This window comes from Euprymna scolopes, chromosome 3 (assembly GCF_053919585.1).
Source record: "Euprymna scolopes isolate OS-2025 chromosome 3, ASM5391958v1, whole genome shotgun sequence".
Classification (NCBI taxonomy): Eukaryota; Metazoa; Mollusca; class Cephalopoda; order Sepiida; family Sepiolidae; genus Euprymna; species Euprymna scolopes.
The window spans coordinates 72,240,722-72,255,408 of NC_136484.1; the positions used below are offsets into that span (position 1 = coordinate 72,240,722).

At 29.3% G+C, this 14,687-nt stretch overlaps 1 protein-coding gene across 1 annotated transcript in view; it reads left to right on the top strand.

Moving 5' to 3' along the window:
• LOC145261143 (protein FAM135A-like) overlaps positions 1-14,687 on the top strand; it is a 567,493-nt gene that overhangs the window by 509,119 nt on the left and 43,687 nt on the right. Inside the window, exon 19 of the mRNA XM_080119438.1 lies at positions 10,180-10,269. Within this exon, the coding sequence (XP_079975564.1) occupies positions 10,180-10,269 (90 nt within the window). The remainder of the gene's footprint in view (positions 1-10,179; positions 10,270-14,687) is intronic.

The following is a 14,687-nucleotide window of genomic DNA, read 5'->3' on the forward strand; positions in this document are numbered from 1 at the left end:
TGGAAAATAGAACATTCATTTATTAATAATTTTTCTTTTAATAAGACCATGCAATCATTTAGTATTCTACCTTGAACTTAGACTGACCACAAGATTTACTTGTGCATACTAACAATGATCTTTTTTTATTTCATATTTTGGTTTTATTTTTCACTTAATTTATTTTGTTTGTGTGTTTGTGTTTCAGTTATACATATTTCATTTCTCAGCAACTTTTTTGCACATCTTTCTGTTCTATATTGTTGTGGGTCTTTCTACTTTTTGTGTATTCAAAAATTTTGTGTATTTCTTCTTGGTTCTGTGAAAATTATTTTCTTATGGATTTGAGGTAGGCAAAGATACAGAGAGCTCAATTATGTATGTAAGAGCAATATTTATTCTTTAGGATACTATACAAAAATTTAATAGTCATGCAATGCCTATGAGTTTTTAACACATCATTCCAGTTTGTCTGTGACAATAGTCAAATGACTGAAGAAAAGACATTGGCAAAATTTTTGTCCATGGATAAACTTGTGTGTTATAATAGAAGTACATAGGTATTGACTATTCGTTTTGATTTTGAATAATTTTGAGCTACTTACTTTTAATTTAGGTATTTTTATTAAATGGTATCACTTAACTTAGCATGTTATTTTTCTTTAGGTGCATAATTTTAAGTATAGAAAATTAAATTAAAAATCCATAAATTATTGCTTTTTATTTTTTTGTCTTATGCTAATGTCTTCTTTTTGCGTTTTTATGTTATTGAATTTTTTTTTTTTAGTTTTTTCATTTCATTACAAATCCTTGTCAAAAGATATAATTTATTACACTTAGTTTTATTATAACAAAATTTGATTAAAAAGGCAAAGTTTTACTATTTACTTCTGTCTCCCTCCATCCACTCCTTTCCCCACAACTAAATTCAATACAAAATACATGATTGAATGCTTGGACAAAAAAACTCAAGCCATACATCAACTATCATCCTGCATAATTACATAGAAAATGATACTGACAGTGACGGCATAGTACATGACAAAAAAATTATAATTATCGATAATAATAATAATGGAAAATAATTGCACTACCAATATAATAAAACCTTTTTAACACTGACACTTTATAAAAAAAAAATGACGCAAATATGTTTGGCAAATTTAAAATTAAAAAATATGATTCAAATGCAGGATAACAGTTTAAATGGCAATTTTGTATGTATTTGCTGTCATTTTCTGGAAATTTAGTCAACCTGGACAACATTAATAACGAGGCTGGTGCAGTACAAAATGAAGTATGTAAAAAGGAAAGCCCTAAATGTTTCTGCTGTTTTCTTTGTTCTTTCCTAATATCCCTTAATCTTGAAATTTATTCCTGCATGTCTACAAGTGGTACTAATAATAAATTTGAATAAACATAATTTTTGTCCTTATTTCAAATTTCATCAATGCGGGTTGTTGTACTTTCTATTGATGTCAAGAGTATATTATTTTTAAAAGATAGTTTCTCAGAATTCTTCCTCAGTGTTGTCTTATAGAGTTGTTGAAAGTTTTGAGCCTTCATGACTACTGAATTCCTATCACTCAGCTAATATTCTTTATACTTTATTGAATAAATCTTAAATATAGCCATGAGTAGACTCTTATGGTATAGGAGGTCAAGGAAAATATGTACAAATATGGAACTAATAGCTTTGAATACATATATGTGTGTGTGTGTGTATATAGGTTATTAGTCAAAACTAATAATTATATTCATAATTGTTTCGAGGATATCCAGAGGGATGGTATCAAAGGATATTGAAGAAAGATTTAATACCATAGTAGATGCTCAATATTGAAAAAAAAGCATAAATAAGTTAGGAATATATATATATATATATATAAACATATTATTTGAAGTTGAACATAGGAATTGTTTATTTCATATGTTCAATTGAAAGCGTACATCCTGACATTCTTTATCTTTATTTATATGTACTCTTTATGTATGAAAAAGACACAATGAAAAACTGTAAAACACAGGAAGAAATTATCAAAATGAGAGATTTACCAGTTTCGTTCGAATCCACAAATGTCTTTAGAAAATGCGTTTTTCTGAAGACATTTGTGAATCCAAACAAGACAGTAAATCACCTGTTTTTATCATTTCTATGTTTTCTTTTTTCATATATCCTGTCTGTAAACATTTCGTTTTGTGATATATCATATTTTATCCTCATACTCTTATGTGTGTGTGCGCGTGTGTATGTATACAAAGCTGGTACTTTCACACACACACACACACACATAATATAAATTTGGACTCCTTGAAGGTTTATAGTTGAAGCTATCATCTTTTTCTGTGTACGATATTTAGAAATAATGGCTTCAGTACAGTAAATAAAGGAAGGAGCACAGACTATAGAATTGGCTAAAACTAATTCAAATCTTTGCACATCCATTGTGATCTTTATTCAAGAATGGACAAATAGTTTTTATTAATATTATCCTCAGAACCTCTTTGAGAAATTGTGATCATTTTAATGAATTTTATCATGGCCTATTAAATCGACCACACCAAATCATACCTCAGATCTATTGTGCTCAATTACACACTAATACTTTTGGAAAAGTTATGAAACCACCATGCATAAAAATAACTTGTGTTCAATTAGTGAATTGTTTACAATAGCTCTTATGTTTTAGAATTTAATAACCTAAAAATAGTTGATAGGATGTAAACATGACGATTCCAGATTAAGTTATATTCAATATTTTACTGTTATTTTTACAATCCCCTCCAAACTCATCTTGACATTAATAGCAAAGTAATAAAACCATTCTATTTTTCATATTGGCAATAAAACTCAATGGAATAAAGGTTTAAAATAATTTTGTAAACATTTTTTTCACAAAAATATGCATATATAATGTTACTTAACTCTGACAAAATAAATTGAAATCATTTCTATTCTATAGTATTTTATGTGGGAACTATCAGACTGAGCTCTATAAGGATCAAAATCAATCTTTGATGCCCCTAAAAGTTTGAAACAACAAAAGAGACACCAAATGACCCCCCTCCCCCTAAAAAAATATTCCATCCATGGAATGGTTGATAAAATTCACAATCCTTTCTGCAATCCAATCATATTGCTTACAAATTTCAATCTATTCCTAACATGTCTACAAAGCTTCAGTCATGAATGTTGAATAGATTTTGTTTTATTGTCATAAGTTGTCTCTGTATATGTTTGTATGTCCAAATAAAAGCAAGAAAAAAATATACAAAACAACCAGCCACAAAGTTGGTATATTTTTGATTGGTGTGGCTCCAAATAAATAATATTTGAAATTTAGAAAAATGTACTCATTTTTTAATAGTGAATCGGGCCAAGTTTTGTCAAGGGTGGTGGTATCGTTTTCTCAGTGTTATGTGCTAATTCAGAAAGGAAAAGCTGCCTCATTACTCCAGAAATCTATTATATAAAAGAGGATTGTGTATATTTCAAGCCAGAGAAAAGTGAGGGGTTGGGGAAAGATGGATAGAGAGATAGGTACAGCGATAAGTTTTAATAGAAACAGGTTACAGTTTTGTCTCAGTTAATGCCGGATAGTCCTGCTACTTTGGTGATTGTTTCATCAGTAAATGGTATCCTGACTAGGCCTCACTCTCACTGAACTTTTAATTCCTCTCATATTGAACTATGTGGAGTTATCTAAAAAAAGAATTTTGTCTATCAAAACAATTCTAGACTCTCTTTAACCTTGAGAGGGACATCACAGCCCAAATTAGAGTTCTGTTAAACGAGGAGTGTGTCAGAGTTATTGAAAATTTTGCAGATTGTATTCAGGTATATTTATCATTGAACAGAAATAAAACAAAGACTGTTAGACATTTATAACTAAAACTTTGTGGACAAGTCAATCATAGATTGAAGTTTATGCCTCAAATATAGTTAGATTTCTAGAACAGTTCATACAGGATATTGTGTGAAATTTTCATGAGTCCTGCTAGTTAAATGTATATACGTGAGTGTGTTTATTTACATTCTCTCCAGAAGGTTAAACACAAGGTCAAGTGAGGTTTTGAAAAAACGACACACTAGGAGAAGTGCACTTTGGCTTACAAAATGCTTGAGCAGCCCCATCAATATTCTTCAGCAGAGGCACTTGAGGTGATTAGCAAAAACTAACCCCCTTCTCAATAAGAAAGAAGGTAAAGCCTAGGACGGTAGACGGTGCAGAAACAGTCATATTCAAAGAAAATGACGAATGCTGTAAAATTGAGTGTTCAGATGTTGCAGGCTGCATCATCTGCTCTAGTGTAGATATGAAAATGCCAAAAATATTTATTCATTTATTTAAATATATTTGGTTACTTTAATATATTTAATCTGCCTCAAAGGTTTCACATTTCAAAAGAAAACACATATGCCTAACTATGTAATTAATTAATGGTTTTAAAGAAGGATATAACTAGTTTCTCTTCTTCAGCATGCATTAGTCAGTTTAATTGAATACCATCGAAGCATATTTTTGTTAAGAAAAAAATGATCCAAATACATTTTATCCCAATTTTTTAAAATCATTTTTTAACTAAATGTTTTTGTTCTTTGATTAATATTCCATATTTTATTATAATCCTGTTTATTTAAACACATTATTTTTAATGTTTTCACTCTCTTTTCCCATCCTTTCCATTTTTACCAATTCTTGTAGGTTTAATATTCTCAATTTAGGATTACAATTCTACCAGGTGGTGGGTGAGACATCTAGTGTATAAATTTGGATTTTGTATTAATATTCTTATCCTTATTCCTTCATATTGAGTGACTTATATTATTCTTAAACTTTTTCTTCTAGGGGGTGGGACATCCAACCAGATGTCTGACATTTACCCCTATTTTAGTGAGTCCAACCAAGAGATCTTTTCAGGATTCTAGCTGTCCCTTTCAGTGCAATCGTTCGAATGTGTGTGTGTGTTAGGATGCAATATGAAAAATCAAAACTTAATTCACAATTAAATTTCTAGATGTTTCTTAAAAAAAAAATTATATAATTTTTCTTAAGCATGTTTTACAATATCTTTATTATTAAATGATAGGAATTTTTCCACTTTTTAAATTATTTAGTTTGACCATTGTCTATCAGAGTATGAATTTTGGGCTGAACCATTATTTAATATTAGTGTTGTATATCCAATTTGACAGCAACAAAGAAACGGACACAATACAGACTTTATAAAAACAAATAAAAGTATTTCTTTATTAGCACTTTTTGCACTCTTAGAAAGTAAACTTCTTTCATCTATTTTTAATGACTTTGTAACCAAATGTCTGCAATTTAAGGCCGGGTAAATAGCGAGAAGAAATTAGATTGTTAATAACATTGAATTTATACTCTCATTTCTTGCATTCTGGTGTTGTCTGTTATGCATATATTTATTAAATTTTTTATGGACAAAGCATATTAATGACTAGCGTGATTCTGGATGCTCTCTCTCTGTCTCTCTGTCTCTCTCTCTCTCTCTCTCTCTCTCTGTGTTACTCATTTGAGAATCAGCTGTTTGTTCCTCAACTCACTGGGATCTAATTTTGACATCCTGTAAAACATGTATTAGTTTAAGTATTCATTTATACCAGTTAATAATAAATCATAACTAATTTGAAAAATTAAAACCGTTCATAGAGATTTATTAAACAATGTATTGATCCTTATTATTTACATCTGGAATATGCATTGGAGAACAGATTTATATAATTGAGACACCTTTTGATGCTTTATTAGGTGTAACGTAGATTCCATGAACAAAGCTTCTTTCTTAGAACTGCACGTGCACAACTATGGAACTCTCTTCCGTTTGCCTGTTTCCCACCCTGACTACAACTTGGATGTCTTCAAGTCCAACATAAACGAGTTCCTGAGGAACCGCCCCCTTAAGTAAGATACTTTATCAAATCTTCATTACTAGTGATTACTTCAATATTATCCCATTGATTACTGTACATGCAATAACCCTTATCTCCAAGTGGCCTCCGGCCCTTGATAAGTGGTGACTTGTAAAAAAAAAACATTGAATACCAAAATGTTTCAAAGAAATCAAAATATCAATTTATGATAAAAACTGTAAAATGGAGATTACACAACTGAAGTTATGACTTAGCAAATGTTTAATTTTCTGGCGTTTAAAAATGATTGAAACTTTCATAAAGTAATTAAAATCAATGTAATTTAATGTCATTTGACTAGTTTAAATTTTATTAAAAATTAGAGGAAAACCATTTTTTCTTGTAAAATGGTGTCAAAAATTCATGATCCCTTATGAGTTTGAAGTTGATTAAGGGTGGCAGTTGTGTGTATGTAAATATATATATATATATGTATGTATGTAGAAAAAGTCAAGATATTGTAGAATTGAATTTACAATGTTTTATTCAAAACAAGGAATACAAAATATAGGTGAAAGGTTTCTTATTCCATGAAGTTTCAAAGATAGGCTCTTCTCCTCAGAGAAAAAAAAATGTTAGCAAATTTTTGATATATATATATTTTTTTTTTTTTTTAGTGCAATTTTTGAAAACAGTTGAGAAAGAAAAATAAAAGTATATGGGAAAAACAGGAAGGAATACCCAACAAAATCCAATAAGTGTGGTTGCAAATATCCAGTGGGATTAAAAAGTTTGTGGCGATTAGTAAATCCAATAAAACTTCAGTCAGATATCCTTTGGAATCTCTTTAAAAAATATCTAGGGTTTGATAAGAGATGAAAAGCTGGCATAGATGAATCCTATAGTGACGTGTGGGAGTAAAATCCAATCCATGGAATTAAATGTTCTTGTGTAGAGAGGCATATGAGGCCTTCTTTTTTTTATAAAAATATAGAGTTCAAATGGAAAAATGATAAAAAATGAATAACTAGAAATAGAGCGGGGACGACATTGGCAAAATATCCTTCCATGGCCAGTTCAAATCATAAAATTTATGATTTGAATGAAACCTATCTTTGAAACTCCATGGAATAAAGAACCTTTCTCCTTTTATTTTGTATTCCTTGTTTTGAATAAAATACTGTAAATTCAATTTTACAATATCTTGACTTTTTCTACTTATATTAGGCCCTATCACTGATATTGAGCCTTTTAAATCTGAATAAGGTTGTTTTATAAATATACATATTTATATTTCTACACTTTAGAATTTGAAAAGTTTTTATTGATTTTGCGAATTTTGCTCCTATTACTACATATGTTTATATATATATATTGTGTGTGTGTATTTATATACTAATTAGAACATGACACAATATTGAACATATTAATTGGAATTGGCTCCTAAATAGACATAAGACTAAATGTTTGTATGTGCACACATACACTGAATCTAAAAAGAACAAAAAAATTTTTTTTAAATTGAATCTTAGTAAGATCTCCATCATTCCAGAAATCATAGGGTAACCAGGCTTATGAAAAAGAATTTCAAAAACTATCTAGCAAATATATCTGGTTGAGAAAGAGAGAGAGATGTAAACAGTTGTGCTTAAAGGGGTAGTTAGAATCCTAAAAAGATTATTCTGGCAGGTGAATGTCTGGCATTCTACCGAATGCCCCATTCTTAACAAAAATAAAATGGTAAGAAATTAAAAAATAAGTAAATGCCTCGAGTTTAATGTTGATAATTCCACCCAATTCCATCCCATTCCAGCAACAGAAAAGCCTCAGTGTATCGTTAATATTACATGCTCTGAGGCTTTTCAACCTAAACCCTAAAAAATTAAATATGTTAAAACCTGTTGATATACTGGTTATATACTAACCAAAATGTTTCGCCAAAACTGTAACAAACTCAAGAAACTTTGTCTTTGATGTTTTTTATTAACTTTTTATATTTAATTTGTTTTGTAGGAAGATTTCCATTTTGTTAGTGTACATTCAGACTAAAATTGTAATTAACATTTGATCAACAAATTTCATTGATTTTCCATAGTAGTTTGATCCTTGCCTTTGATGTGATTATTATCAATTACATTTTACTACAGTTAGTGGTGTACATAAGAAAGAAGAAACCTATTGTTTATGCTGCATTTTAAAAGAACTTTTTGAATTATAAAGAGTTAGTGCCTCTTTTGGAGAACTGGATTTTTCCTACATTAAAACGACTTTGAGTCTATTTAACTGAATGGGAGATAACTCAAATGAGTTACTTCCCTTTATTTTAATTAGGTTATTTTTTAAATGTGTGTGCATATATATATATATATATATATATATATATATATATATATATATATATATATATATATATATATACTGTCATTTATTTTCACAGAACGTGTACTCTATTTTATTTAAAGCTTGAAAATTATAGAAATGGAAAAATAAAAATCATAATATGGGGTTCAATAGGTGGGTGCAGGAATTTTCATATGCTTTTTCATAAAAAATATAGTATTATGATGTTCTAGCAAAACTGCAACAGTGACTCATCAATCCAAAATGTGATTTAAACATTTTTTGTCTAAAATTGCAGTATCCAGTGTGCAATTTTTAATGCTATGAACTTTTAAGTCAATCTCAATTTAGTATATTAGATGAACTGCTGAAGATAACTGTGGCACATCAGTTATTCTAGCAATTTCATAAAATTAACAGTTGCTTTTTTTTGATAAGACAGGGGCACGTCCAAAATGAATGTTTCTGCTTAGAGAACAATTGAACCATGATATTTGACTTTTGCATTTTAAATTTTAAATGAAGCCATTATTTACAGATAATTTCATAAAATCAACAGTAGATTCCCTACAGTGCAATGTAGACTACAATGTATTGTGGACGAAATCACTGTGGAGAAGCATGTGAAGCTTCCCCCAGTACACTGGGATGAGGCTTCAAAATTAGAGCAGGTAATCAATTAATTTGATTAAAAATGGGCCACTTCACCAATTTCAATGAAATAAAGTTATGGGAAAGTGGAACATTTGTTGACCTTCATTCAATCTCAGCCAATGTCAGGTCTCCCTGCTTGTTAAAAAATAAAACAGGTTATTAATCAAACACAAGAATTTTATTATATTTAACAATGTTTGCTTAAATGGAAGAATGCTGCCTAAATACACATACAATATATAAATATGTATTATGTTGGTGCAAAAATAATCTCGGTTTTTATCATATATATATATGAACAAATGATTAATAAAACATGTTAAAAGACATCTTGAAAAAGAGTTAAAAACATATTTAATTTTAAAAAGGAAGCACAAGATAAGTGGATAGTCCTTAATCCGCGGAGTTTCGAAGAAATACTCTCCTTCTCATCAGAGGACAGGAATTAGCAAAATGCGGGATCGGATTTTGCATGTAAAAGTATTTAATGAAACCACAAGTAAGTCACAGATATATATATATATATATGCATACATAGACACACATAAAAAACATTATTTTTGCACCAACCTAGTATATATATTTATATATATATATATATATATATATATATATATATATATATATGTATGTATGTATACACACACACTAGCTGTTCCTGCCAGGCATTGCTTGGCAGGATGCTTTTTAAGTGAGTTTAGTTCTTAATTTTGCTTTTTGCACATTTTAAAACTAAGACAATTCCTATAATACAATTCAATTTGAAATGAATGTACTATAATAACAAATGAAAATTGTCTAATCAGAATTTGATTTATTGAATACATTTTCGGTCTGACTTGAACGTTTGCTTCCTGTTTTTAATATATTTTAAAACTAAATTTAAGCTTGCTAGATTATTATTATTGTTGTTTACTTGAACATTTGTTAGGTTTTCATTTTTTTTTTTATCTATAAAATGTTTGTTTTTATAATGACTTACATTAAACTTCTCTTTTATATTACTCAGTAAAGTTTTTCAATATTGAAATACATTGCTTACTTTTAGGGCTGTATTTCTAACTTTTTGGTAGATGCTATTTAAAAAAATATTAAACATTAAAAATACTTATCACAAATAATGATTTCTCCCTACACTATTTCTAATTGTTTCTAAATAGATCTCTTGATTTTCATTAACCATGTTGTCTTATGTTGCTGTTGTTTTTTCTATTGTTTGTTTTATTATCTCATATTATATCATTGTCATTGATTTTCCCTCTTTTGTCTGTGGCATTTTTGAATGCATGTTGTCTCTGTTTCTCTATGGACTTTGTTGTCTTCCTTCTCAGATTATCCGCCAACCAGTTTCTTCGCCCAGCCCATTTCTCAGTCCAAAAGCCTTTCGTCTCTCCAGATTAAAAGTCCTAGTCTATCGAAAGGTATTCTGTTATGAGATGACCACGTAATTTTTTCACATTTTTTTCCCTCAGTTCAATCATAGTTAACCTTAGTCCTTCTTTTATTTCCCCCACTCCTCATGCAAGAAAATATACACATAAAGAAAATGAACAAAATCTAAACATTTAGTTGTGCCCATCTATTGTAAAAATGGCTTATATGTTACTTTTATTCAGTTAGCTTTTCTTGTTCATTTTCAAAAGAACATTTTCACAAGTATTTAGCAGTCACTTTTCAATGAATTGGTACAATAATAGTAAAGATTATTATCATTATTATTGCCGTTAATAGCAACAACAATGATGGTTATGATAATCGTAATAGTAACAACAACAATACTATTAACAATGAGCAAATAATAGTAACAATAATAATGATTAAATTAATAGCAGCAGCAGCAGTAGCAATGGTTAAGACTTGTACTCTTATTATTTGTACTCACTAAGAGTTCTCACACAGGTCATCATCAGATTGCTCACTGATAACCATGGTGTTCCCTGGAGTCTGGATGACAAGCCTTCTCAGATTTCTTGTACTCTCCACTTCTTTTGATAATAAACTTTACAACTGGCTTGGCGTTATCATAACAGCTGTTTACCATTGAATTCTTGTTGGTAATGATCATTGATCTTCATTGGAATTTGAGTGACAATAAGACTCCCAAAATTTCAATCTACACACTCATTCAGTGGAAGTCAGATTAATGCTTTCTCTCCTCTTTGACTCTTCACAACTATTTTGTTTGGTATCAACCAAGCTGATACCATTTTTTTTGGGGGGGGGGTGAGGGGAGGATGACAATTATTTAAAAAAAATTGTTGACACAAGCATTGGTTGGTATTAGAGAAAATGGATGTGAAGAGTTTGGGGGAGGACGGAAATCACCATCCATACCTTCACTGGAAGGAAATGAAGAGTACTGGAATCCTGAGGAGATTTATTGTCACTCAGATTCCAGAGAATTCAATAATAAACAGCTGTTGCAAAAATACAAATTGATCTGTAATGATAATTGAGAGGAAGCATAGATTATTGGAAATCTAAGGAAACTCATCACATTAACTCCAGAAAACACTACCGGTCTTTTTCAATGAGTGCTTCTAGTAAGTTAATAATAACAATAATGATAAAAATAATGAGTATATTAATGATTTTTTGAGTAATAATATTTATAGTAGTTACAGATAATAATGATTATAATAGTGAGAATGAATTGACTGATAAGGATATGATAACAATGATTATATTGAGATTTAAAAATATCTGTTACGATTCTATTTGGAAAAAATTCTTCATTGAAAAATGACTGAAAAAGATACATGTGGAAATGTTAAAAGATGGTTTATAATTCTAGGGAAATCCTTTTTTATCCATTTTTCAGTTTAGATGTTGTTTATTCTTTGCATTTAATCAAATATATAATAAATTAGACTAGAATATTTATTCATGTTTATTGTATAAACTAATCTTTAAATTCTCAATTAATATTTAAAATGAAAAGCGTTTTTTAACATAATGTATTAAGAATATTTTTTCAAATCAATTGTAATAAAAAAAAAATTATTAACAGCATGAATGTTTTACAAATTTTTAAAAGCTTATAAAATGGTCATTGCAATTATTAGTAATATAATTTATTGTATAGATATGGAAATATTTTATAAATGTACAAAGATTTTCTTTGATGTTTATCTTGCATCTCTTATACATACACATTTCTAGGGATGCATACTTTTCTCACAGATGTAACTAAATTTTCCTACAAATTGGTTCTGCACAAATTTTTCTATAAAAAAACACAACTTTTAAAAATAAGCATCTTTTGTCCCAGGGCAATTAAAATGTATTCCCTCCAAAATCCTATTTTCCTTTTTCTTTTAAGTGCTCACTGCAATTTGTCAATTTCGTTTTCTGTGCTGTGAACTAAAGAGGAAAGAAGATATGCAGGGGAATAAAAGAAAACCCAAAGTTTTGTTTTACAGGCATTTTACAAAGATAAACTTTCTTTCATCCCAAACTACACATTCAAAATTTTGCTTGAATGATTTTTATTTTTGTTTTTTTTTTAATAATCGTTTTGTGAAGTAATATGACTATAACATTAGTAATCCAAAGAAGAATGCCATTATTTAATTGCAAAATGTAATTATGATACGTTATACAGAAGTAGAAGTGATGATACATCAAAATGAATCCTGACTAATGAGGGTTGAGGACATTTTTTGGATTGGAAGAAATGATATGAGAATGATATGATGGATATGTAATGTAAGTCGTAAAGACAGTTTTAGATCTGATGACCTCAGAGGAAGATTAAATCTGAACAGTATAGGGAGATTAGAACAAGAAACTTTGTTAGTTTTGTTATGTTGAAAGAATGAATGAGAATTCTTAGGTTAGTAGATATAGAACAGTCAAGGTAGCAAGGTTAATTAGCAGGACAAGGCCAAGGAAAACATGGGAGGAAGTGATAAGGATAGATTTAAGAGAAATAGGGATACATATGTGAATTTCTAAAAGTCGTCCAATGCATGCCAGCATACAAAACTAGACATGGTGATGACTGATGATTCTCTGAAATAAGTGCATCTTTCTACAATATTTTTTTTTTAAAACACAAAGTGAGAATATCCTGTAACTAAAAAATATATGTAATACAGAGATACTTTGGTCATTTTGGAATTCAGTGGTAAATAGTTAGTTACAAAGAAAAGTATGCAATAATAACTCAACAAAAATTATGTTCCCAGTGTTATTGCTCTTTTGCCACTATTTTTACTACTATACCTTGGGGATATGCAACATGTTAGTATCAGTTCAACGTAGACATTTGTCAGATAATAAACTAATACAAGACCCATACAAGAAAAGCATGGAATACAAATAGTTGTGCTATATTCCGGAAGATGATGGGAGGGGGGAGTACATGATTAAAACTCTTCTATACAAGATAATTCTGTCTTGTATTTCCTTTTCTTTATTCTTGATAATGTTACATTTGACCAATTTGCAACCATTGTGCTTTCCAGTTTTTTTTTTTTTTTTTTCAAATAGGCTCTTTTTTCTCTCTGCATGTTTTGTAACTTAACACTAACTCCTTGTTTTTTGTTAATACAATATTGAGTTTATTCCTTCACCTTTGCAATTCCTTTTTATTTTATTCTCTAGTTTTTGTTCATCTTTTGAAAAAAAAAAAAAAAAAAAAAAAAAAATGCTTCCTCCTGTGTTTTTGTTTCTTACCTGTTTTACTTTTTGCTTTTATTTCATTGAAATATGTGCATAAAATGTATTCATGTCAGAATCTTAATCTTTTTCTTTTCATAATATCATGTTATTATTTCAGACTTTATTTATATTTTCTTTATTTTTAAAGAAATTTTAATTTATAAGTATTTATGTGACATATATATATATGAAAGACAATCACAATTACTTGGTATTTCCTAAGAAAAATACAATTTAGAATTGTTTTTAAATGAAATAAATGTACAAATGCTGAAATATCTTAGCATTTTTTTTTTGTTCAAATTATTCTACTTGCAGTTTACTCCTTATTGCCACTCCTTTTTGGAATTTACACCCTGTTTCCACTCCTTTATTTTAAATTTACACCCATTGCCACTCCTTTTTTTGGAATTTACACCCCATTGCCACTCCTTTTTGGAATTTATACCCCATTGCCTCTCCCTTTTAGAATTTATACATCATTACTAATCCTTTTTGGAATTTACGCCCTGTTGCCACTCCTCTTTGGAATTTAAACCGCATTACTAATCCTCTTTGGAATTTACGCCCTGTTGCCACTCCTCTTTGGAATTTAGACTCTGTTGCCACTCCTTTTTTGGAATTTACACCCTGTGCCACACTTTTTTTTTTCTTGGGGTGGGTGGTTAACACCCTGTTGCCACTCCTTTTTGGAATTTACTCCCTATTGCCACCCTTTTTTTGGAATTTACTCTATATTTTCCACCCATTTCTTTGAAGTTTTCAACCCTTTTCAAGAGGATTGACTAAATTTTTATAAAATGATACTTAAGATGAATCAACAATTAGTCAAGTTTGACAACAAATAGACGAAGTGACATCTTTTAAACAATTTATATTTCTTATTATAATAGTTTAGTTTCTGTCATAAATAATGGAAAAAAATCCGTATAATTTTGTGTCCTTAACTTATGGTTTAAATCTTATTTAAAACTAGAACCAACATGATACCTTAGGTTTAAATCCTGGAGAGCAGACCAAAACAAATGTTGAGTTTTACTTTTACTTCAACCATATTTGTATAGGAAAATGGTTGATCTTCTGGAAGAATTCCTTTCATTTATTCTCCTTTCCAGTGGTTGACTGGTGGGGTTTCTTTTTGTAAAAAAAAAAAAAAAATAAATAAAATAAGAGA